Raw genomic sequence first — 26787 nt, 5'->3', positions numbered from 1 at the left:
GTTCCTAATAGTAGCAAAATTAAAGTTATGAAGTAGCAAGGAAAATAATTTTATGGTTGGGGGTCAACACAACATGAGGAACAGGATTAAAGGGTCGCAGCATTAGGAAGGTTGAGAACCGCTGCTCCAGAGAAATCCCTTATTTCAGGAGGTCATCTGTTGGGTCCCATAGGTTGCAGGTTGCGAAACTGTGAAAATCCAAAAATGTGAGCCCATTTCCACTTGTCTGAAGGTCAGAGAATTAGGGGTTGCTCAGAATTGTTGACAACAGCAAGGGCTACACAGCCTGACCCAAGGATGTGGTGACTTGGTGCTTTTGGCATTAAGATGGCACATACAGGTAGATCCATTCCATTCTGACAGATAACAGGGTAGTCAAGCTTACTTCTGCTCCTTATTTTGTAACAGGAGGTTTGACCTAGCGAATGGCTTCATTTATTTGGTCTAGGATGGGTTCACTGCCTAAACAACAGAGTGCTGATGACTTGATGTCTCAAAATATTGAAGCAATTAACTGTTCCAATTGTCCTTTGTATCATGTTAAATAAGTTTTTTGTTGCCTTCTTCCCTTCCCCCTTATATTGGTGTATAAAAGCACATGGCAAGTTAAAATGCAGGCAGGCAATTTCACTGGAACTCCCTCCTGGTACTATCCTATGTTTCTGTTTTATTATTTTACTCACATCTTCGTACTCTTTACTAACATATTTGATCCCCACGCCCTTGCCCTGGTAAGTGGTCTTTTTGTCAAAGCTGGTCTCCGACACGGAACCCTGGTCTAAAGAATGAAACGGAAGGGAAACCCTTCTGAGCAGTTTAAAGAAATTTAGCCAAAAGGAAAGGGGAACAGTCAAACCCCAAGTGCAGGATGTGAGGTGACAAAGACTCTTTAGAATAAAAACTGATGAGGCCGATGGGTGTGTAAATGAACCCAGAGAAGCGCTGTCAGAAGGGAAGCTTACACAACAGAGCAGGCTGAAGCAGGCGAACAGGGAGCTGCGAATACTGTCATACCTTTCTCTCTAAAAAGTGGATGAGCAAATGAGTGTTGGAAATGTTGGTTTTGCCGGTAGGAGGGAAATGTAAATGCGTATAATATGGAAATATCTTTTATAGTAAGAGAGCTTGCATGAAGGTGAAAAAGGCTAGCTGCCGAACAGCTGTGTCTGTCACTCACTTAGGAAATTGTCACAGCCCTTTTCTGGCTCTGAAAGTACAGGAGCTTTGGAAAGGAGCACATACATACTAACCCAAAAGGCCAGGCATGGTGGTGCAGGCCTTTAATCCCAGCACTGGAGGCTGGCAGATCTCTGAATTCAAGGCCAGTCTGTCATCATAGTAAATTCCAGGTCAGTCAGGGGTATGTAGTGAGGCCTTGATTCAAACAAAACAAAACAAAATAAAAACAAAAAAACAAAAATCAAAAAAGGAAAGGAATGCATTAGAAAGGAAGGAAGGAAGGAAGGAAGGAAGGAAGAAAGAAAGAAAGAAAGAAAGAAAGAAAGAAAGAAAGAAAGAAAGAAAGAAAAGAAACGAAGGAAGGAAGGAAGGGAGGGAGGGAGGGAGGAAGGAAGGAAGGAAGGAAGGGAAACTTTAACTGGAACATTCTCTTTTTGTCTCTCTCTGTCTCTCTCTCTCTCACACACACACACACTTCTTTTCCTTTTTTTTTTATTCTTCACTTCCATATCTGGTTTGTGCTTATTGTGTTTTTTCTCTTTTTTTTTTTTTTTTTTTTTGGTATAAGAAAGCACAGCCTTAGCCTAGGGGACACAGCCTTTGGAACTACACCTCTCTACAAGAGTTCAAATCCGATTTCCTTCTATCTCTCCACCAACTGGGCGACCTTAGCAAGGTCCAGCAAGTCACCTGGACCCTGTAGGAGTCACTTTCCAACAGTGAAATGGGGACAGCGTCAACCCTGCCTCCAGGGCACCCCAAGGAAGACAGCACAGCAAGGCCGATGCCACACTTCTCCGCTAGGGGGCACCGAGAGACCGTCCTAGGACTAGGGAGTGCGGGGAGGCCAGTCCGCCTTCTGAGTTCTGCCCCACTAGCCCCGCCCCTCCATCTGAGTCCCGCCCCTATAGTTCCGCCCCCGCCATCTGAGTCCTGCCCCACTAGCCCCGCCCCTCCATCTGAGTCCTGCCCCACTAGCTCCGCCCCTCCACCTGAGTCCTGACCAGCTAGTCCCGCCCTTCCATCTGAGTCCTGCCCCGCTAGCCCCGCCCCGCCATCTGAGTCCCGTCCCACTAGCCCCGCCCCGCCGAGTCCTGCCCCGCTAGCCCCGCCACCTCAGTCCTGCCCTTCTAGCCCCGCTCCCGCCATATGAGTCCTGCCCCCGCTAGCCTCGCCCCTCCGAGTCCTGACCCTCTAGCCCCGCCCCTCCATCTGAGTTCTGCCCCTCCAGCCCCGCCCCTCCATCTGAGTTCTGCCCCTCCCGCCCCGCCATCTGAGTTCTGTCCCTTTAGCCCCGCCCCCGCCATTTGAGTCCTGCCCCTCTAGCCCGTCCCCGCCTTTTGAGTTCTGCCCTCGCTGCGCCCAGCCTCCGCCCTCTGCACCCCGCCCTTCCTTCTGGGTCCTGCCCCACTAGCCGTGCCCTGCCTCTGGCCACGCCTGCTCCTCCCGCTTCCAGGCAATGGCGCCTACAGGAGCTCCCTGGGCTCCCGGCTTGTGGCGGGCCTGCAACTTGCTCATGTCAACCTTCTTCGCCCTGGCCGCCGTGGTGCAGGTCAGACGGGCTGAGGAGAGTGGGCAGGGGCAGCGGCACCGCGGAGACGCCCGGGCAGCCAGTTCGCAGGATGAAGCAGAACGGGGGTTTCCGTTTCCCCAAACTGCTGAACCCTCTCTACCAGAACACGGATAAGTTCGTGTGATTAAGCAACACACTGAGAGCCTGACCTGGTGGCTGATTTCTCAGAAAGGGACCCAGAACTGCCTGCCACTCTGGCACCTTTCCGAATCTTCAGTTCCCGTGAGAGTGAATGGGTTTCTGTGCCTGTGCGACCCCTAGACGAGTTGGCAGGTGTTCAGTACCCTGAGCTCACTGCAGCGCCAGGCTCTTCGTAACGAATAGTAAATATGAGGTCAGACCAGACATAGGGCGCTTCGGGTCTGATGTCGGCTAACATCTTGATGTTTTGACATTCTAGGTGAATGATCCAGATGCAGAGTTCTGGGTGGTGAGTATGAACTACTATGTTCCTCCATTTGACACAACTGTGCCTCTGATGCCAGCGCCATTTGTCTAAAACCTAAAAACTCAACACTTGGGAGCTTGTTTTCTAAATTTTTCTCCTTGAGGGGGAAAATCACTGTGATAATAAAACTTGCTCCGGGTGGGGTAAATTCTGAACTTTCTGGCGACATGAAGTCTTTCCAGCAACTCTCATCCCCTTGACAATCACGTCACCAGTCATGATAATACAAGGTCATGATGAATCTCCAAAAGACTGCAGCAAATCGCCACCTGTGCCACCATACCGCTCCTGCTGACCCAGCCATTTCTGTTCTCAGCAGAACTACTCAGGCAGCTTTGCACATCACTGCCTTGAGATGCCATCCTAGGTAAAAGTAAAAAAATTCAACCAAACCCACTCTAGAGATAGCTATGTGCCCGGTGCCTGAGCGCTCCACCTCACCTGTGTATGGATAATGGCAAACAGGCCACACATTCTGACCGTCCTCCTCATTTCCACTCAGCCCTCCCTCACCTCCTCTGACAGCCTTCTAACTCTTGTGCCTGCCTCCTGTCGCCTGTTCCTAGGTCACCTGCATGTCACTGCCTGCTTCTAAACATTTGTTATTCCTCAAGCTAAGTTGAAGAGCCTCTATTTGGTCTTTAGGCTCATCTTAGCATGGCCCCGCCCACATTTCCAGAGTGAAGTCTAGTCCAGAAACGACGGCTATTGCAGCGTGCTCCTAGTGTGTCGCTGTCTGCCCAGGCTTCTGGAACTATCCCAGATGCTGTCTCACCCAAAAGCAGTTTACTCTGCCTCTCCCCCAGAGGATCTGACCAGCTTTCCTTTGAACTCTTACTGTAGCAACAACTCCTTTGGCTTGTGTTCTGTGCAGCCAGCTTCCAGGGGGACAAAGACACGCTCTTTTCTCTTCTTAGGAGCCTTTACCAAAGCTTCCTCATAGAAATCCTCCCGAGGAAAGTGCAGATTGAACGGATGTACAGATGAACAATAGAACAATACTCTCTGGGCTCTGGGGACTAGGATTTCACCAAGCTCATTCCCGTGGTCCCTGCTTCCTCTTGTTCATGGAGGCTATTTGCATAGGATGCTCACAGAGGCAAATAATGGATATGGATTGCAACAATAGTTTATAAAAATACAGGACATGTCACTTAAGAAACTCGGGGGGGGGGGGCTGGAGAGATGGCTCAGTGGTTAAGAGCATTGCCTGCTCTTCCAAAGGTCCTGAGTTCAATTCCCAGCAACCACATGGTGGCTCACAACCATCTGTAATGAGGCTTGGTGCCCTCTTCTGGGCTGCAGAAAGAATACTGTATATATAATAAATAAATATTTTTTAAAAAAGAAACTCAGCGGGTTGTTTGATGGTCAGCAGTGACACAGACAGCTCGGGCTTTCTCTTCTGAGCCGCCTTCATGTTTACAGAACAGTTGCTGCGGCTCCAGATCCCCCGTCCCCAGAGAAGTAAATCTAATGTAATAAGAATCAAAGCCGGGGTAAGATGGTTTTCTTCCTGGGCTTTCATCCCTTAAGTTACAGAGAAAATGTTTTCCAAGGAGCCCCTTGGACAAGAGTTCTTCAGTTTTCACAAATCAGCATGCCATGTTGTTGAGGTCCCAATCTGATGCCTAAGCAACCGTGCTTTGTATGTGATTAACTGGGACCCTGGAAGGCATCACCTAAAATTATTTCTGGACATGAACCATTTCTAGCTGCCAAAGAAGTAGAAAACATAGTTTTGCAGTAGACAAGAATTAGAAATGAGTCCAGGGTACTCTACGATGCCACTGAATTAAGTTCTGTTAAGTGAGTACTATGATACCTTTAGTTTTTCCATTGTAAAATACCAACAAAGGACTGGCAAGATGGCTCAGTGAGTAGAGGCACTCGCCCCAAAGCCTGACAAACTGATGTTGGCCCTGGTCATCCACATAAAAGTAGAATGAGAGAACTAACCTCACAAAGTTGTCCTCTGACCACAACACATACATTGTACACACATAGATACATATAGACACACAATCATTTACTTGTAAAACAATAAATTAATTACATTTATTAAATCCCAACAGTAACAGAAAAGAACATTATAAGTGGATTGTACTGGGTTTATATCTTTGCTGAGCACTGTTTGAGCTTGTATATTAGAAGCAGTTCTTTTCGGTCTCTCTGCCCCCAGTTTTTTTTTTCATCTTCTTCCATTATAAATAGGGAAAAGCATTTTAATAAGGATTACCACATCACAATTGCCATAAGAGACTTACTTAGTTTATTTATTTATTTATTTATTTTGTTTTTCGAGACAGGGTTTCTCTGTGGTTTTGGAGCCTGTCCTGGAACTAGCTCTTGTAGACGAGGCTGGTCTCGAACTCACAGAGATCCACCTATCTCTGCCTCCCAAGTGCTGGGATTAAAGGCGTGCACCACCACCGCCCGGCTTGAGACTTACTTAGTTTAAAGGATAAATTTGTTCATATAAGACACTGTAATAAGGCTGTGTAATCTGTTAAGACAGATATCCAGGCACTTGGATGCACATTTAAAAAATCTATGCCAAACATTTCTCATAGAGCACAATTGAATATTGTATGGTGGGTGCTTGCCTATTGTCTTCTGTCTCTAATTCTCTCTATCCTGGTATGTCTCACTCCTGGGAGCCGAGTCATAGTTTTCTATGCGGACTGACCCAAGTGTCCTCAGAAGAGCAGCAGTGGCCCCTCCAGGGACTTGTCAGAAAGGCAGAATGCTGAGACCTCCTGTAGACCTCCCCAGTCAGCACCTGCATTTAAACAAGACCCCAGGTGATTCCTTCATGCTAAAGACTGGCAAGTGGAGGGCTACCCGTAAAGAGCGTGACTGCCCATCTGTCAGGGACAACCTGACTTGCAGCTACCAGCTGGCTGATATTCCAGTCGTGAGCTGGGATGGAGCAGGAAAGATGGGTCCAAATGCCGACACTGTGATCCAAATGCTCGCTGGGGTCAAGGTGAAAACTGGTCACTTAAGACAAACGGCTCTGATAACTTCCGAAAAGACTGCTCTTCGGAACTGAAGGTTCTGCTCTAAACAGTGCAAGCAACCACCTCACTTCAAAAGTCTCCAGGTTTTATGAAACACACGCGTGCACACACACACTCATGCATGCAACCAGAGTCTGTTATGATGAGATTTGGGAATGAGACTTCTTTAGGACCGATCTTCCAACTCCCTTTCCAAAAAGGAGAGCCTGGTCTTAGTATTGGGTACATCAGATCCACACACATAGTTTGGATGCTTTCCTGTGACTTCACTTGCAGAGGTGGAATACCGAATCACGTGGTCTGTGAGGTCCAGCCCAGCAGGGCCATCTGATCATTTGCGACTGTTCCCACTCTGTTTTGCAGAGAATGCTCTTTTATGCAGGTGGGGAAGGTCATTCTGGGTGTGGAAGTTGCTTGGGAGAGACTGGGAGGCCAACAATGACTAAACACTCTGCTCAGACCTACATCTTGGGGATGAAAAGTGTTTCTTGGAAGAGCCGACCAAGGGAGGTAAAAGATCACAGCCTGATGTGGTGATGAGGTCATAATAGCAAGCGTTATCACATCCTCGGTGACGACTAAAACAGGAAAATCGCACAGCTTGGTGACCACTGATCACACATTTATTTGCTAGATCTTCCGAACGTGCTACGTGTTGAGCACACTCCCATTTTCAGTGCTGGGGATGAGGACACTCTACGACTGGGCTACACCCCCGGTTTGGGCACACTTCCTAACCCTCCCGTTTCCTTTTTGCTGACAGGTGGTGTATATGATCCCTGCATTGCTTACCCTGCTTGTTGGGTTTAATCCTCTTGTCACAGGTATGAACAGTGGATTCTCCATAGAGGCTCGGCAAATCAGAGTTCTTAGAATGGTGAGAATCTACCTGGCCCACTCCCAAGAGAAAACTGGGATTCCAGGCATTTCCTCCCCCTTCTCATAACGAGGAGCTCCTCTTTAGCTAGGCCATCCTAGGGAGACTTTCCAAGGTCTTGGCATACTAGCCGTTCTCATCGGTGACTCGAGACCTCTTGGGCTGATTGTTGTGTATGAGATTTAGCTCATAAGGGAGATGGGTTTGGTGCTGCACTGACTTCCTAAGCCTCCAGCTGGTGTCTAATGGACATCAATTGCAGCGGTGATCTTGTCTTCTCAGACTCGGGCAATCATTGCCTCTTAGGTGATTTTTATCTTCTAATCCAGATCAACTCCTTTACTTTGCACTTTTTTAGAACACCACCACTCCTGATAACTACTTTCTTATTTGGAATTTATTCAAAATCTATGTCTACAGACTGCCACTTGTGTATGGAAAGTGCTTGTCATGTCTGTAACCACCTCTGCTTTCTTCACTAGTGTATGTTGCTCCTTCCAATCTCCCGACGCAAGGTACTTACAGCAACATACGGCATGCTTTTATGTGTACCCCAGGAGGGGCAAGCTCCTTACAAGCAAGAGCATGCTTTATGCCTCCTTGCATAAGCTTACATGTATTATTCCACTAAGCTAAGCAACAGAGAGTGTTGGAGTCAGGTGCTGGTGATGGGCAAGTGGTGTGGGAAGGGTGGCTCTCCCAAGAAAATTAGTAAATTCTCATAAAGCAAGTAAAAGCCTGCTTCTGGATTCAACCTGATTAACAGCTGCAGGATATGTACTTGTAGGTAATTTCATCTGGAAGAGTGTGTCTGTGATACACATGCTGATCTGCGTGCTGTGGGCCGGCGGCTTGGCATACCACTTCTTGCGCCATGCACAGCAGAGCATCCTAAACGAGGAAGAAGGCAGGTGAGCAGTGACTTTTGCTCTTTGGAGGGATGGGGCAGACCTGAGTAATCCTTTACAACAGCAACTTGCCTGTGCACAATGAAGGTTTCACTCCCCCAGAAATGTACCTGGAGGAGCAGGGACATTAACAGCCATTATAGGATAAAGAAAATGTGGAAATGGTGGAGCCAGGATTCAAACCCAGCATTGTCTCTTGAATTCCTCTATCGCAGCTCTCACAGCCATTACCAATTCCACATTACTGCCGGGCAGGCGGACCTTCACACACACACACACACACACACACACACACACACACACACTGTAACTAGGAAGGGCATAGTACAGTAAATGGTGGTCTCTTAGACTCCTCACAGCCATTACCAATTCCACATTACTGCCGGGCAGGCGGACCTTGACACACACACACACACACACACCGTTTCCCCTATAACTAGTAAGGGCACAGTACAGTAATGTTCCAGTCTGACGAGCTGGTGACATCCTGAATCACTCTTAGGTCAGAGTCTAATGTGCAAGTGCTGCCTCAGAAGTCAGTAGTCTGAATCAACCTCTGCCAGCCTTGTTTGCTGTACCGCATATCCATCCCCTTGGTCAGGACCACTTATTCTGACCTTCCTTTGCTTGGCTCCCAGTCTTACTAAGAGACCTTCACTCACTTTCTTCCCGCTGCTGGTGTCTGCTGGCACCGTGCTCCAGAGCCTTGTATGTTAGGTGTCTCTGACAAGGTGTGGTTTGCTCTGGACCCTAGCCTATGTAAATTGGAGAGGTGGCCGGGCTGGGTCTGCAGATGGGGATTTATACTAAGTGGATTGTCATCTCCAGTGTGAAGCCCGGGAATCAGGGTACACTCAAAGTGGGGCCTCCAGTGGCAGTGACAATACGCTTATTCAGCCAATGCAAGAGGCACACCCACCTGACACACAACTCCATGAACACAGTCCCCTCGAGTTAGTCTCATTAACACTGCAAGCCCTTATTCAGCCAATGCAAGAGGCACACCCACCCGACACACAACTCCATGAACACAGTCCCCTCGAGTTAGTCTCACTAACACTGCAAGCCCTTATTCAGCCAATGCAAGAGGCACACCCACCTGACACACAATTCCATGAACATAGTCCCCTCGAGTTAGTCTCATTAACACTGCAAGCCTTTATTCTCCCTGCAATCTTCCCCAGCTAGCTCAGTCTGCTTAGAGTTTGTATTGGTTGGAGTCCCTGCAAAGCACTGGCATCTTTAAAAGCTCAAAACTAATGACAAATGACCCCCAGGCTGTTTCCAGGGCTGTATCACTCCTAGTGACACACAGCAGGGGAATGGCAGTCACTTCATAATGTGAAATATGGTGTTTTTCAGAGAGCTGTCTGGCCTGGTGATCATCACAGCCTGGATGGCACTGTGTCACAGTTCAGCAAAGTAAGTTCAACCCATCAGTTAAAAATCAAGGGCTCAGGGACGGGAGAGACAGCTCAGGGGTTAAGATCACTGGCTGCTTTTCCAGAGGACCTGAGTTCAATTTCTAGCACCCACAGCATAGCTCATAGCTGGCTATCTGTTAGCCCAGTCCCAGGAGATCTGATGCCATCTTCGGGCCTCCACAATAATGTTGCCAGTTAAAAACAAAAATTCACAATTACTTTGTGAGACATTAGCAAACTCCTATCCATTAATACAAACAAACAAAGGCAGTGTAGATACAGATGTTACTTACACAATAAGAAACTAGACCTCATGAACATTCTAGGACTCATGATTATGCATGAAAGAATCTGGGGCTGGGGAAAGATGATGGCTCAGTTGTTGTTAAAGCACTTTGTTAAGGATCAGCCTCGACAAAAATACCTCTCATCAGGGTAAGGGCGTGGAATTAGAAATATAGTAAAGAATATGAAGGCGCGAATTAAAATATTGAAATATTGGAAAAACAAAATGGAGAAACATATTGGATAGTAGCAGGAAGGAGTTTTGACTGGTCCTCAACAAATAGCAACCCAACGTGGTGCCAACCAATCAGCCGACAGTACTTGCAGTGAAAGTCTGAGGACCTGAGTTCAGATTCCCAGCACCCATGTAAAACCAAGTACATCTGTGCACACATGTAACCCTAGTGTTTAAGAGGCTGGAGACTGGTGGGTCCTAGGGGTTTGCTGGCCAGCCAGCCTAGCCAATCTGTGAGCTCTAAGTTCTGTAAGATGCTCTGCCTCCAAAAAAGGTGGACTGTGAGGCTGGCGCGATGCCTCAGCAGCTAGGAGCACCTGCTGCTCTTGGAGAAGCCCTGCGTTCAGTGCCCAGCACCCACATGATGTCTCACAACAGTCCATAGCTCCAGTCCTGGGGGATCCAATACCCTGTGGCCTCCAGGGGCACCAGGTAGGCACACATGTGGTGCTCTTACCTACATGTAGGCAAATACTTATACACACAAAATAAAAATAAATCTTAGAACAGCTGTAGACAGTGAGTGATAAGACAGTCAGTGTCAACCTCTGGCACATACACACACACACACACACGCACTCGCACACACACGCACTCACATGCACACGGCTGGCAGAATCCACTTTCTTTTCAGGGGCACATTATTTCAAAACCACTATAGGCTCAGCCATAAAATACCCCCTACATAGTTCAAAGAACTTATATCCTACAAAGTATATTCTCTGAGCATAGTGTAACTGACATAGAAACCATTAACAATATAATTAGGCAACTGCTGTACATTTGGAAATTAGGATATTTGCTTCCAAATATATGTGGGCCAAAAAAGAAAGCACAGTGGAAATCAGAAACACCTGGAATGGAAAGGGCAATTCTAACATTGATGAAATGCAGTTGAGAACCACTCTCAGGTGTAAGTTCTGGACTTAAGTGCATGTTTGATATGAAGGGGTGAGGAGCCTGGGATAAATGAGCTAGCTTCAGGGTTAGAGGAACATCAAATTAAACGCCCCCCGAATCAAGAAATAAGCATTAAAGCAAAAAACCAATTGAATGAAAAACTGACACACAAAGATAAGAGAACCAATAAGGCCAAATAAGGACTCTCTAAAATCATCACCTGAATAAGCCCTGGCAAAACCTAATATAAATCCATATTTATTTTACGTATACATACAAGACAGGATCCTGAGGAGGCACGGATAAAAGAAACGTTAGGGTAAATGAGAACACACGCCACAGTTAATGAATCAAGTCCTCAGACAGCACTGCAAACAACTGTGCATTGTACTTAAAATCCTAGATGAAGTCAACAAATCCATGAAAACATTCAGTTGACTTAAAGAGGTTATCAACAATATTGTAAGGCATTTAAGGGGATTCCTATTCTAGACTTCATTTATAAAATTTATTCATTTTTCGTTCAGGTACTGGAGACTGAATATAGGGCTTGTGCATGCTAAGGCATTTGTTCAACCAGTGAGCTATATCCCGACTTCTTTATTTTTTATGTTGAGGCAAGGTCTCAGTTGCCCAGTCTGGCCTTGAACTCTGTCAGGCTGGTCTTATATTTCCAATCCTCCTGCTTCAGTCTCCTGAGTAGCTGGGATCACAGAACGGCATCACCAGGACTGTGGCCATCCACTGGGCCATGGCCAACCTACCATGGACCACACCCTTAAAGAAAGCTGACTCTCCCTCCCAAAACAACCGTAAACCACAACAACTAGTTTGTTGTGGGGGTAGGGGACCACGAGCCCATCCTCACTCAGCTGGATCCTCCTTATGTCTTGGAAGTTTAGTTCATCACATTTCAGTCTTTTTGTTAAGTAGGACTTTTTACTTATTTATTTATTTTTTTAATTTTCCCTACAACACAACTCTAGACCTGGCTGGCACAGCTGACGAAGACTGACACACAGGAGGGACAGGGCTGACCATTAGCAAGTGCCCCCCTAAGGAGGGACAGTGCTGACCATTAGCAAGCGCCCCCTAAGGAGGAGGGACAGGGCTGACCATTAGCAAGTGCCCCCTAAGCAGGAGGGAGGGGCCACTTTCCAACGCATGTGGTGAGGGCAGAACCTCTACAACAAAATTACCAAAAACATTTAAAAAATAGATTTATAGTAATTTCACTCATAAGCACAGAGGGCACAATCTTTATTTTTAAAGATCTTATTGTTATGAAAAAAAAAGAACTGTAAAAATCACTTCCAGGTGGATTATCAATCTAATTTTAAATTACAAAACAACAAAATTTCTAGAGAAAGCAATAGTGTCTTCAAGACCCTGGAAAAGTTGCTAGCTACATCTTACACTAATACTCAGGGAGCGAGGCAGGAAGATTGCTATGAGTTCAAGGCCAGCCTGAGCTACATAACAAATATAAGGCCAGCAAGGGCTCTACAGTAAGACCCTGCCTCAAGCAAGCAAAAAGTCTCAGGGAGGGAAAGATTTCTTACAAGGGGACGAAAATAAAAAGAGAAAGACTCATTTTAGTACAATCTAATTAATCAACATTCCTCAAATACAGAGTGGGAAAAGGCATTTGCAACATATATCAAGATTAAGTATATAAAGATTTTGTACAAAATATTAGTTTCAATAAAGGGAAACTAATACGATGTAATGTTTCACCAATTCAAACTTCATGTATATTTCCAAGGCAATTTGTTGTCTTGGACTTCATAATACGCTTTGTTTTTATAGGAATCCAGTTGGTGGAAGAATGCACTTGGCTTTTGCTGTTGCGATCGCTCTTTTCCCACTCATTTCATGGGTCTACGTATACAGAAACAAGGAGATGCGGTCCTCCTGGCCAGCGCACTGCAAGACAGTCATCTAGATGAATTCAATAGCGTTTAAATTAGTATTTTCAATATTTTGTACACATTAGGTATCAATAAATCAGGAAATAGGACAGTTTCCCGGTTTACTTCAAGAGATTTGAGTGAATACTAGAGATGATTCAAAGTCTTGAGAATTTAACAGGACTGCCTGCAATGTGAAGACTGGACAGATAAGAAGGGGGCCCCTATTCTCCAGAGGCCTCTTCTCGCACAGCAGTGGAACAGGCACTGAGCAGAAATTTGAGCTTGAATTCAGCCTTCGTGCTATGTGACTGGGGCAAAACCAGGAATGTCCTGGTGGATAGATATTTCCTCGTGTATAAAGTAGGGTGTCAGAGCTCCTTAGTTACTGCAACCGAACAGATGTGAAGGCACCCCGAGAAGATAGAGTGTGCAGATTACAAAGGACTGTCTGTGATTACAGAGAGAGGGGGCAGAAGTTGGGAAATATGCGGACACAGCGGTCAATTCAGGAAAAGACTGTAATCCCTGGCTCAGTGACATGAACTACAGAAAACTCTAGGACATGTGAGTCAAATGATAGGCTTGTCCTGCAATGAAAGTAGAAAACCGTAGAAATTAAACAAAGTATAGAAAAGATTAATTTGGAATATAGAAAAGATGGATAGGGAATATTAATCATAATTTCTTATTCTCAGTGGAAAATAAGATGGAAATCTATGTTCTTTTAATGGATATGGATGTAACCATACTGAGAGCACTGTAGGGTGACACCATCCAGAGCAGCCACACCTTCCTGAGCACTTGGCTTGTGGGCAGGGTGAACAAGGAAGTAAATTCGTAACTTTGTACTTTTAGAAGCGGGTACTCAATTGCCAGAAAAAGTTGTGTGCTTGGAATGACGTGCGTATGTGTGCATGCACCAAGTATTTGGAACAGTGTAGTCAGGAGACTGTGCTCCAGTACAAACAATAAAGTTTAGAGATATAAACACAAATTGTATTTTATACTGATTATATGCTGAAAAATAATTGAGATAAATTAAGCTAAATAAAATATATTGTATTTACTTATTTAAATATTTATTATGTATACAACATTCTGCCTCCATATATGCTGACACACCAGAAGAGGGCACCAGATCTCATTACAGATGGTTGTGACCCACCATGTGGTTGCTGGCAATTGAACTCACAACCTGTGGAAGAACAGCCAGTCCTCTTAACCACTGAGCCATCTCTCCAGCCCTGTATTTACTTTTTAAAGTGTGACTGCTTGAGTATGTTATTTAATTAGCCTAGTTTATCTAGGCTGGAATGAAACTCCATAACCAGATAAGTGGTTTGGATGAGAACAGCCCCCATATGCCTGGATGGTCCCCAGGTAGCAGCCCTATTTGGGTAGCTAGAACATGTGGCATGGCTGGAAGCTGTCACTGGGGATGAGATTTGAGCTTTCGAAAGACTCAGGCCATTCCCAGCATCTATGCCTCCTACTTTTGGTCTGTACTTGTCTTTGGTCCTTACCCATGGAATAGTTTTTATTTATTTTTAGGCAGGTCATTGTAGTTAAGGCTAGCCAACATGGAGGCTAAACTTCCTCTTCCTTGAGTATTTATGGTTTTATTTCAGTATAAATAAAATGTGTATGGGAACCGTCAGTCCATTTTCTGTGCTGTGCAACCTGCTTTGGGTGGCCTTGCTGGCCAGTTACACTGCTCTCTCCATGAGGGTTTTTGCAGTTCTTGGAGGCGAGACTGAACGATCTCAGCACAGAGACACTTGCTGTTTATCAGGGGCACTTCTAGACCAGGACTTCCAAAAACCACTGGGCAGTACTGTTTTCTTGTCCTTTCCATAACCAATAGTGGGCATCAAACTTTGGCCTGGAATCTTCTCTGTACCTCGATATTTCTGGATTTCTGCTAGTTATACTTAGTTTTGACCTATCATCGGTCTGAATGGCACAGGAAGAACTTTCTGGCTTCAGAAATGACACTGAGAGGGCAGCCACTGGTCCACACAGTGCTTTGGAGGGGTAAAGACTACACTCTATTTTTCTACTGCGTTTAAGAATCGATAGCAGATTTAACACTCCAGTTCTCAGAATGTTTCCCCAGAGCCCCACAGTCTTCTCCCTTTTCCTATGCTTGCTCATCACAGTTTGCTCTCTAGACACACCCACAGCTCAGGAACCAAGAGTTCCTCCTAGGCCTTAGCTCTCCAGCCCTCACTCACTCATCTTCCCCATCCATCCAAACCATTTTTCTTTCCTTTTCTCCCCCATGTCATCCCTAATCTCTTTAAATTAAATTCAAGTTTCTCTTCCACATTTTTCGTCCTTTTATATGTGGTGGGCAATTTCTCAATTTGTACTTGTGTTTGTATGTCTCTTTGCATCCTGGTGACATCAATGTACACAGGAACACATGAGTCATGCTGTGGCCGGCTGGGTAGAGTCACGATCCCTGGGGCCTTACGCTGTGAGATGAACTTTGCACATGAGATCAAGAATCCTGACATGGAGCCGGGCGGTGGTGGCACACGCCTTTAATCCCAGCACTCAGGAGGCAAAGGCAGGCGGATCTCTGTGAGTTGGAGGCCAGCCTGGTCTACAAGAGCTAGTTCCTGGACAGGCTCCAAAGCTCCAGAGAAACCCTGTCTCGAAAAACCAAAGAGAAAAAAAAAAGAAAAAAGAAAAGAAAGAATCCTGAATCCTGACATGGACAGGAGCTTAGACTGGAGAGGCTGGAAGAGGTAAGAAAGAGGACTCTGCCCAGAGCATCCCACCAACAAACACTTTGTTTGCAGCCTGATGAAATGGTTTCAGAGTCCTGACCTTTAGAATGACCTGAGAACAAATACACGTGGTAGGTCAGCACCTATGCCAAGAATTCACCAAAGCAGTCACAGAAAATGCACCTGTTTTCTGGTAAGCACTTCACAGGTATTTACACTGACTACTATTTCTATTTTTCAGCCTTGAATCAACTCTACTCATCAATGGTCTGTTTGCTGTCAAGACTTTCTGCAGATAAGCTTTGATACAAGCAAAAATGGAGTTAAATGGGCTCCATCTGTCTAGAGAAGAAGTAAAAAATAAACCATTTTATAGAGTGTGGTCCCACAGAGTACTGGGCATCTCAAACAGAGCAGGCTAGCCAGCACTCAGCACTTGGTCCTGGTGTTACTTAGTACTTCCCTTTAAGGCCCTTCTGAGATGGAAGCACCATGCTTTCACTGAAATAACTTCTCAGTTTTTCTTCACAGAACAGGAATGTCACCTTTATCTAAGTATAGGTGTTCTGAACTAAAATGGTCCACACAGCAGGAAAGCAAGGCAGACTTGCCTGGGCTTTCACGTATGAAGCTCTAGAGTTAACACAAGTGCACATACTCCTTGCACAAAAAAGAAGAAATTCAAATTAGGCTGCATACAGTCCCTTATCAGACTATATGCCCATGAGTCTCCTTCCCGGTTTACTTTATGTCTAGCTGTTGGGGCTTGGATATATTGTCTAAAAACAACACTTCTGAATTTCATCTTCACTCACACATATTGAAAGCCACAAATTCATTTTGTACACAAACAGAATACTTAAAAAAGGGACTGAGAATCTAGCTTTTTTTGTTTGTTTGTTTGTTTTCAAGATAGGGTTTCTCTGTGTTAATAGCCCTGGCTATCCTGGAACTCACTCTGTAGACCAGGCTGGCCTCAAACTCAGAGATCTGCCTACCTCTGCCTCCCAAGTGCTGGGATTAAAGGTGTGCGCCACCACCCCCAGTGAGAGTTTAACTTTTTATGCAATGGAGTAAACACAAAACAGCAACATACAAAGACAGGCAAGATAATAGACTACAAACACACAGCCTGCTCCCTTCTGTAGTTCATAACTCTGTCTGGAACTCTGCCTCTCCCTTTCAGAAGCATTTTGTCAGGGTAGACGTGAACTGTGCCGAAGGCCTGGCTATCTGGAGCTGTTTCAATAACTCCTTCAAGGTTGACATGGTGCACACCAAAAGAATCCTCAGAGTAACCACCGTCATGTGTATGACCGGCAAGGAAACACACCACACACTTGTGAGACCATATGATTGACAGGGCATCCATGTAGTTCCAAGCCAGGCACACGCTGTCAGAGGCCTCTGGGTAAATGGGAAGATGGCCTGTTAAAGAAAAATTAGAAGCCAATTAAATCAAGAAAAAAAGACTGAAAGCTAGTATTTGGGAAAACCAAACCTAAGTATGATCCTTCTTCATCCACATGAAGACCAAGGTGGCAATGTGCTCTATAATTTCAGCACTTAGGAAGCTGCAGGAGGAGGATCATGAGTTCAAAGCCAGACTGAGCTATGGAGCGGGCAACCTATAGCCTCATCTCCAGCACACAGAACACACAGATGGGTAGCTGGTTCAGATATAAGGTGGAAGACATTTGTATAAAAAACGATGTCCGAAGCCCACAGAATCCCCAGGCCATCCTGTGCCGGGCATCTGTAAGGGCAGCCAGGAGTCAGCCAGATTCTGTGCTGGAATCCAATCTCACTGATATCAGTAAATAGGAATGTTACATATAAAGAATGATGTAGCTTAAAACAAAAACAAAACAAACAAAAAAAACCAAACCAAACCAAACAAAAATGGTTAGGAGCTTCCCAGGGGTTGTGTTACATAAAAACATCACTGAACAAAAACAGTGCATGGGACTTTAAAGAACCTCTGGAGATCAAGGCTGCCAGATCCAATTTGCAGCTGAGAAAACTGATTAAAGTTGGGAATATTACTATTCTTTTATGGATAACTTCCCAGTTTCTAAAATGCCACTGTAACCAAAGAAACAATTTACATACTTACTCACGATCACCACCTTTTCCTCGTTCAGGTCAGAGAACGTAAGAACTTCATTCAACCAGTTCAGCTGCTCTTGGCTGAATCCTCCATTAAACTGGACATACTGGGGCTCAGAAAGTCCTGAATGAATTCAGCAAATTAGACCCATCGCATATCATTCCCTCCCTCGTTTGCACATTCGAGTTTGAGTAACATAAAGAACACGTTCTTCTGATCACCATCTTCAGAATGTAGAGCAATACATAAATACAGCGATGTGAGTTCTAGTCTTGGCCTCCTCTGCTTACTTCACTGCCTTTCCACGACATTGAAAATACAACCCTTTCTTTCTGTGTCTACTGGGCCCTACTACATAGTCTTGTACTTGTAACCTTCACCCCAGTGGATCCTGTGCTTCTTAATAATGTCAAAGTCTTATGCAACCCAGTGCCCCTGCATTTGTGTCTCCCTGTGCCTGCCAGTTTCCTACCCAACACTTTCCAAGTGTAAATCCTGTCATCTAGACAACAGTTTGAATACCTGAGTTCACAGGACGCTTCTGCTCACCTATCTACAACAGCATCCCTAGTTCTCTGCTGTAACAAACTGTTACCACTGGGGAGACAACCTTGCTTTTGTTTCATTTACTGCTACAGTTGGATCTGAAATGTTCAATATGGCTCCTGTGTTGAAGACTTGGTCACTAACTGTGGTGCTATTAGGAGGTGGTAGCATCTTTTAGAGGCAGTAGCTAGTGAGGGAAGTCAAGTCATGAGGGAGACTATGAGCTCAGGCCCTCTTTTCCCACTCTGCTTCCTGGCTATGAGTAAGCAGCTTGTTCTAGTTTGTATCCCCTGTCCTCGCATGCTGCTTCAGCACAGCCCATATGCAACCACGTCAAGGGACTATGGACTAACCCCCGCCCCCAAACCTATAAGCCAAGACAGACCTTTCCTCCTTGTAAGTTGATTATTTTAGGTATACATTTATTTTCTGTCTTACCTACCTACTGCTATGGTTATCTATCTATCTATCTATCTATCTATCTATCTATCTATCTATCTATCTATCTATCTATCTATCCATCCATCTTATTCCAGAACGGGCACTCAAATATCTGCTCAATGTCTGAGGTTTGTGTTAGTTATAACCAATTTATGTGACATCAAGCTTGTAAGAATCCTGACCCTGAACAATGGCAACAATAAACTTTTACCTTAATCATCCATCTTCCTGCTGAATAAAAGGTAGCTGAAGATTTAAAGACAATGTATTAGATTCTCAGTTCAAAGCAATAATTCACCTTGGGGACTATTTAACTCCACATTTGGGTTGTGTTCCCTCAGCATCTTCATACACTGCTCATATTTTGGAGAAGACTGATCTATGCCCAGGACACTCAGGTCATAAGCATCAAGTAAAATGAACCGGAATTTAGGGAATGGTACAAAGTGATAAGCATAATAGTTCTCTGATGGCATGGTCTCAGGATGCTGCACAATTCGGTCTTCTAGAAACTTGCTGTTAAGTTTAGAGTTCGTTAAGAAGTCTCTACTGAAGTTATAGAATTCATGGTTTCCCCATGTGTGGTGAACTGGGGTTTTAAGTAATTTGAATGTGTTCATGACAACTTCTAGAGACTTTTCCGATACTTTATACTGTGCGTTGTAGCCATCGATGATGTCTCCAAGCTGGAGGACACAGCAGGGCAGGATGCTTTCTTTATTCCAGTCTTCAATGGCACCCTGTAAGTGAACAAGACTGTGTCTGTAGTACCTCCGCCTGCTTCTTTGATAATTGAATCCATCTTCTAAATCAGCATATTGAATATCTGCTATAACTCCAAAGGAAAAAAGTGGTTCGGAACCATCGGACAGGGCATCAGGGTCCAGCTTCTCAGCCATTACCTCCAAGCAGGCTTCTAAGTAAGCTACCAAGAGAGAGAAGATATTCAAGTTAAAATACTGCAGCTTTCCAATGGACAGAAGAAAACGACAGAACAGGTTAACTGACCAGACAGCAAGACAGACAAGTGTGCAGGCTCTAGAGGCCAAAGTCTTAGCTCTAAAATGCTTCAGTTCTCATCTGTAAAAAGACGATAACCTCTGTTGCTCAGAAGACTAACAATTTACAAAAGGGCACTATCATAGTGACCATCAGAACTCCAACTACAACAGCCAAATTCAAATCTGGAACCATTTCTCACCTCCCACCCATTTAAAATATGATGACACACCCTCTCCCAAGTCAAACAATTCCCCGGAACCCAGCCGTGGCACTATCCCATGACATGCACACTCATCCCCTCTATTTCCAGAGCAGACTTCCACTCTGGGACACTCGAGCAGGCCAAGTCTTTTCTCTTTGTTGATGAGCAGCCTGAGAATCAGTCTCTCCCTTTTCTGTGTCTGGAGTATAAGGAAAGACAGTGATATGAAAAGAGAAGGAGGTGGTTTAAAAAGGAATGTCCCCAGAGGCTTGGGAATTTGGTGTACCACCCCCAGTTGGAGGCGTTATGGGGAGGTGCAGCCTTGTTGGCATAAGTAAGCCACCGAGGATGGGCTTTCAGAGTTTAAAGTTAAATCTCTGGTTCACGCTGCCTTTGAACATGTAATCTTTCAGTTTTCTGCTATGCCACCATGCCTGCTGCCTGCTACAACATACTCATGGGGTGGAGGAAGGAGGTGTTGGAGATAGGGTCTCTATGTAGCCCTGGCTATCCTGGAACTCCTTGTGCAGATCAGGCTGGCCTGAAACTCATACAGATTCATCTTCCTCTACCTTCAGAGAACTAGCACTAAAGGCTGTGCTACCTTGCCCGGCTAAAAAAGATTCTTATCCCTCTGAACTATAAGCCAAAATAAACTCTTCCTCAGGTTATTATTTGACCACTTTTTAAAAAGTCACAACAGAAAAGTAACTAGTACCAAGAAGAATAATTTTGAGTTTAAAAAAGCCAGGGCAGGGGCTGGAGAGATAGATACCCAGTGGTTTAGAGAGCTTCCTGCAGGTACCAGAATTGCAAGGACCCATGTCAGAAAGCTCACACAACCTGTAACTCCAGTCACAAGGGAGCTGGTATCCTCTTCTGGCCGCTCAAATATATGTGGGTGTAAATATATAGAAATAAATAAAAATACAAACAGTACGAAATCAGTGTAAGCACTCGTCCTTTCCATGAGCAGCAGGCCCCGCTTCAACAGCTGAGTTCTAATTTGAACCAGTAATCTTAGCATCAACCCCCATCCCTGAACCAGAACAGAAAACAAATCTTTTCATTCCACACATAGTCTCCATTTAAACTTGGGAAAAGAATCTCATTAGGTTATTTATAAGCAGAACATGTAACTCTAAAAGAACCCAGAATACTAAGGATTATGACAAACATAGAAGGTCTAGGTGCTAAATTATCAACTATTCTTACTATGAAAGATAAACCACTGCAGTTCTATCTGAACTGATTAAGACTTCCTAAAAACTCTCTGACTAAAACCCTTCTGACTCCCGGTGGCCAGCCACCTGTTCCACCTAGTTCTGGAGTTCCTATCTAATCCCAGTTAAGTGTACTCCTACCAGAGGCTCCTGCTCCATTCTCAGCGCAGGGGCCAGACGCAGCCGGGAGGAGCACGAGGGGCTCCCCTACTCTGAGAGTGCTGGCACTGGATGGCTCACTGGGTAAAGGCACTGCTAAATGCCAAGGCTAATGAGCTGAGCTTAATTCCTAAGACCCACATGGTGAAAAAAGTGAACCCCAGGCCACACGTTGTCCTCGACCTTCATAAGTAAGGCAAGGGCCAGCTCCCATGATGAATGCCTGTAAACCCTGGATTCTGGAGGCCAAGGCAGGAGGATCATGATTTCAAAGCCAGCCTTGAACAAAATATACGTGAGCTCAATGAAAGGGAGGCAATATAGTGTTATTAACTAAATCATCTTGAATAAACAGAAAACACAAAAAATCAGACTGGTGATACTGGACACAAGGGATGCTCGACCTCAATAATAAGAGAAGAGAAGTTGTGTGTGTATGTGGGGGGCGGGGGGAAGGCAAAAGATTTACCTGAAAGGAAAAAGGATGAGGACCAAGCCTATGGACAGGAGAAGCAAATTTTATTGGGCTGCATGAGAGGTGCTGGGTCTGGCAGTTCCTTCTACTCACGATGTACTGGACCTGAAACTTAGCATTCTTTTCGGGAACTATTTAACAGAGTGAGCTCGTCTTCCCTTTGGAGCTGCCTTGATGTGTAATGTAAGCATTGCAAGCGATTACTTCTGCTTGTCTTCTACAGACCCACCCCCTCTCACCTGCCACTCTGAGTTCTAAGGGCGTTTCTATCAGCAGCCTCTCTCAACTCACATGAGCTGACGGGCAGAAAAACAGAGCCTCTAAAAAGGAAATACAAGTGCCAATTCCCCACAAGTTTTGGGTCAGCTCTGACTTTCAAAGAAAAAGGTTGCACAGTTCAGGGGATAATTACACATTATCTTGGTGCGGCTACTTGTATCTCTTAAAAGCTTTGACATCTAACTCTCCACCCTCTCACCCCTCGTAAGCCAATTTCCTTCCACCAATTTCTGTCTCCTGGTTTTATCAGTAGCCCTGGGTAGCTAGTAATGAGTGAAGGCCTGGGTACCTATCTTTTATCCCCATGAGTGTCTCTGCTCTACCTGTGACCCCTTAAGGGAAAGCTAAGAGTCCAGGTGGAAGGGCCAGGCTACATTCATGGACAGACGGTTAGGATCACAGTGAGTAAGGGTGGGCAAAGAGAACTACGCATGGAGAGAAATTATTCGGCTAGTTCTGGGCTGTGCTTCATGGTTCAGGGAAATAGATGCAAGAGGGCTTGTGGACAGAGACCAGAAATTCAAATCCATCTCCAGTGGGGAAATGGAGAATAAGGAACAAATTGAACTTTTTCACAATCCCCATCTACACAAAACACCCACACAACACTCAAAGAAAAGTATTTCACAATGTTAGTGTCAATACGGTAAAGTGTGAGGCAGGGCATGCTTGTGACTGAAAAGGCTGGAAGGGGAGAGGGGCAGCCAACCACAGTCCTGACGGAGACCAGACCTCAGTTTCACTTCACTAGAGAGGGACAGAGCTGAGCAAGCAGGTCTCATGAAAACCATAACTTATGGGTGACCATCAGCAAGCACTCCCACAAGCCCTTGTGCTGGCTCAGCAGGCCCCCAAAGCCCTTGTGCTGGCTCAGGAGATGCTCGCAAACTTCTGCAGGCTAATGATAGCTTTCCCCACCCTGCTGCTGGAAGGTCCCTAACCACCAGGACTTTCCACCAGTCAACCTCCATATTAACCTTTCCTTCACCAATCAACCCAGATTAGTCCCTCCTCTTTGGAATTCCCCTAACTCCATTTAAAGGAGCTTGTAGGTCACTTTGGGGGTTATTCTTTTGCCACCCCAACGTTGGAATCAATAAAGCTCTCTTGTTATTGCATATGTGGTTGTTGGCCTTCTTTGGGGGCCTTTCTCGGACCCTAACAGTGATTAGGCACAAGAGTCTGGACCTACGATGAAGCAGTCATGCTACAGTGCCAGCAAGTTGAGAAAACTTCCAGTTTAGCTCATCCCACTTAGGCCAGCCCACTGCCCCAGCCAGCACACAATTTAAGTAGCCTCGTCAACTAATGATAAAACAGGCATCAAATGGTACTATGCATGCCCTGTCTCTTTCAAGAGAAGCTCCTAAATTGTAAGCAAACCCATCTGATACCGTGGTGGTTTCTGTTAATAATAAAAGTTCCAAATTTACACTATACAACCAGCTACTTTTGCCAGTGCTCTACAGAGTCTGGCTTAGAGGGAATATCTGTGATACATTCAATATCTGGTTACAATTAAAATACAGTGTCACATCCAATAGATAAAGATATTTTGGTAAACAAATAAAATGGAGGGAAAAAAATGAGTTTTGACTGACAGTAAGCCAAAATGCCCAGTAGAAATTTAACAACTCACTACTCTCTTGAGAAGTCCACACCTACGCTCTTGTGGCTCTCTTTCTCCTAAGCACCTCTTTCCTATTAACATCAGGCTTAAATCTATAAAATGTCGTAATAAACTCCAAATATGCATCATACTGATTCATCCTGAAACTCCTTTCTGCAGCTGAGAACCCTAGCTTCACCCAAGCACAGGACTCTAAAGAGAGTGACTGAGCCGGCTAGAGGTAGCAGCAGGAAGCTTTGCTTCCTGCTCCTGCCCCATGGGGCTGCCGTCTTTCCTGGCAGCTGCAAAGGGACAGTCCATAATGTAGTGTTGCTTCAAGAGCACCCCACGAAAAGATCTCTGGTTTCTGCAAAGCATGAGAAGACATGAAAGCTCTTTTCAGACAAGAGAGAAAAATGCTTACCTTCTTAAAAACAAAGCTAAGCCCCATTTTAAAAATCTACCAGTAACTGAAACCTTACTTTGTGTCTCGATTTGCATCACTGTTTTTCTTCTGGGTGCTGTTGATATAATACATAATCAATAGCTACAACTTTACATTATTGCCCTTTTATCCACATAATCATCTTAACCATTAAAATCTTTCTTGGGGGCTGGAGAGATGGCTCAGTAGTTGAGTTTGTTTGCTGGTCATTCCTGAGAAACAGTTCAGACCCTGGCAACCATACTGAGTGACTCACAACTTGCTGCAACTCTATCTCCAAGGGATCCAAAGTCCTCTTCTGGTATCTGAGGGCACCACACAGATAGGGCACATCCACACAAAGTAAGTCTTTAAAAAAATTAAGAATCCATAGACAGAAGCAATGGCTCAAAAATTAAAGAGTGAAGACTGTCCTTGCAAAGTATATGAGTTCAGTTCCCAGCACCCATGTCAGCTGGCTCACAACCACCTGGAGCTCCAACTCTAGAGGATCTGTCACCTCTGGCCTCTTTGGGCACCCGCACTCATATGCACACACACATTTTCAGAACTTTTCTAGCATTGTTCTTTGTATTTTCCCGTACTCTCAGTAGATAATCAGGTGTATACTTCTTCCAATTCTTAACCCAAAAGTGAAGATGAGGACAGTCACACTGATGGCCCCTGGTAGTCTGTCAATAGCACAAGGAGAACCTGCGCCACCATTAAAGTGTTGGGTATATATACCAACAACCAGGACATGTATCCTCAATCCTCCAAGATTTACACACCACAATTAAATCACTGTAGGGTTTTGTGGCAAGTTCTAATGATTCATTAGCATCACAGGTCTCAGGTACCATGTAGCTAAAGGCCTGGTTACTTCGGTGCTAATCTTAGGACCAGGTGTAACAATCTTTATTGTTTCCGTGGTTAGATGTGGCGAGTAATGACATCCTCTCATCTACATCCCCGTGGAATGATGATCTTGCATGCTCAGATTCCCTCTCATCCTATACAAACGAGACAGCTTGAGACAGCTGATGGCTGGATAGGCAGGGTATATATCCCTGTCCAGCAAATAAGTTATACAACCAACACCAACTACAACTACCATTAACTCTTAAAATCAAGGGATCAAAGTCTCAGAGGGGAAGTGAGGTAGGAGACATGGAAAGGGATTGGGTTGGAGTCCCTTGTCAGCCGAGAGTCAGGATCTTCCCACTATTAATAGTGTTTGCTGTGAAGGTTGCCTACAAAGGAACAATATTCCCTTTATATAGAGATTTCAAATAATGTTAAGACAGCAATGAACTATGCTTAAGGCCTAAGCACAATTATCACCTTGGAGTGTGGTCCTGCTCCTTTCCCAGACACAAAGCTACAGTTTCTGGAAACTTTACAAACAAGACTATAAACTTTATTTGCACTAAATACATCTCACGGCCTTTGTGTAATTCTATGTAGTGCACCGCCGGAGCCAGTCTATAATCTCATTTCCCAGGAAAATGAAAATGAAAATATGTTAGACAGTCTTTTGAGATATACCTTCAGAAGCCTTCCAAATCATACACACACACACACACACACACTTATATGTTATAAAGACAAGTAAGTGTGACTCTCCTAAGAGGCCCGCACCCATGCTTTTGGCTGTGTACTCTCCTCCTAACCATATTTCTGTTAATGCTGTTCTTTAAATTTGAAAAACCTCTCCATAAACTTCAACAATGATTTCTTTAAACAAACAAAAAAAAACTATTAGCTTTGAGCATAAATTTCAGAAGATAATTGCTGTGTTGGAGAGCAGCACAATAGGTCAGACGGTCCAAACATTGAGATAAACAATATCACGCTTTAATGCAACAACTACCGAAGCAATGATGGGATCTCACTGGGGTTGGGAAAAAAAAGCTTTTATTAAAGGGTAGGGGCTGTTGCTTTACAAACCCCAGGCAACCACGGAGGCAAGGTGGGAAGGGAGGGGCAAAGGTTGCTGACACTGAGACAGAAAGAAGAGCCGGTAACTACCCAGCCCAGGCACAGCAAATAACAACAAGCAAATGAGCGGAATACGAGTTAAAATTTCTCCAGAAACGAAAACTAAGTATGTAGCTGTAGCCAACTAACTAAACAGTCCCAAAGGAGGAAACCTTCAACAAACTTTAAAATCGGGGGTCGGGGGGTGGGAGTGGCGAGACCTTTATGAGAAACGACGGAACCGAAACGATCCGGTGGATAAATGAAGGATGTGGTATGTATGACGCAGCACACACTTTTGCAGTGCCTTGCTCTCAGGCGGCTTGTACGGTAGTTACAAGCGCGGGCACTTTGGTCTTAAGTCTTATCATCACCCTAGGCACCCAAAGTCTTATTAGTATTTTTTTTCCCTAAGTCATGGATTTCTTCAAATGACATGAGACGACTTCTAATTGTGAGGTCCGAGACTTTGCTGTTCTACTTGACCCGTTTTTTGACTGAGCAAGAGGAGGGGATCTCCGGTCTCTTACTGGGAGGAGCGAACCCCGCTTGGAGACCCGGGGCCAAGAACCCCGCTAGGAGACCCGGGGCCACCTTGTCCCATCGTCCTGTCCAAGGATGTTTGGTTGTTCCAGCACCCGCCAGGCTCAGCTCAGGACCCAGAAGCACTGCCGCCCAGGGTACGCCGCCTACTGCCCACACCACCCATTCCCTGCCAGAGAAGCACCTACCGCTGGCAGCTGTGCAACCACGGACTCCTTGACAACCCGCCGGTAAACTGCATCACCACCGAGCCGAGAGGAAAGAGCGGCCTCACCCGGCTTCCTGCGGAAGCGG

General features: G+C 45.1%; 2 protein-coding genes across 4 annotated transcripts; one reads left to right on the top strand and one right to left on the bottom strand.

The window, feature by feature from the left end:
- Positions 1-2577: 2577 nt before the first annotated feature.
- Positions 2578-15822, top strand: Tmem220 (transmembrane protein 220). Of its 3 annotated transcripts, none has more exons than XM_075992130.1 (6): positions 2578-2731; positions 3153-3182; positions 6987-7047; positions 7888-8011; positions 9371-9430; positions 15742-15822. In XM_075992130.1, exons 1-6 carry the CDS (start codon positions 2639-2641, stop codon positions 15797-15799), a joined length of 426 nt encoding a protein of 141 aa, XP_075848245.1. In that variant the 5' UTR covers positions 2578-2638; the 3' UTR covers positions 15800-15822. The 3 variants fall into 3 exon arrangements, with proteins under 3 accessions (XP_075848245.1, XP_075848244.1, XP_075848243.1); XM_075992128.1 differs by lacking the exon at positions 15742-15822 and adding an exon at positions 12662-13835 and having other exon boundaries at positions 2580-2731; XM_075992129.1 differs by lacking the exons at positions 9371-9430; positions 15742-15822 and adding an exon at positions 12662-13835.
- Adprm (ADP-ribose/CDP-alcohol diphosphatase, manganese dependent) lies at positions 12083-26785 on the bottom strand. The gene is made up of 4 exons (XM_075992126.1): positions 26682-26785; positions 18896-19522; positions 17617-17733; positions 12083-16928 (listed from the first exon to the last, which is right to left on the bottom strand). Exons 2-4 carry the CDS (start codon positions 19494-19496, stop codon positions 16618-16620), a joined length of 1029 nt encoding a protein of 342 aa, XP_075848241.1. The 5' UTR covers positions 19497-19522; positions 26682-26785; the 3' UTR covers positions 12083-16617.
- Between the last annotated feature and the right edge of the window lie 2 nt (positions 26786-26787).

The sequence above is a fragment of the Microtus pennsylvanicus genome, chromosome 11 (assembly GCF_037038515.1).
Source record: "Microtus pennsylvanicus isolate mMicPen1 chromosome 11, mMicPen1.hap1, whole genome shotgun sequence".
Lineage (NCBI taxonomy): Eukaryota > Metazoa > Chordata > Mammalia > Rodentia > Cricetidae > Microtus > Microtus pennsylvanicus.
The sequence above is the reverse complement of the archived record's forward strand: the minus strand, read 5'-3'. Positions and strand labels throughout refer to the sequence as shown.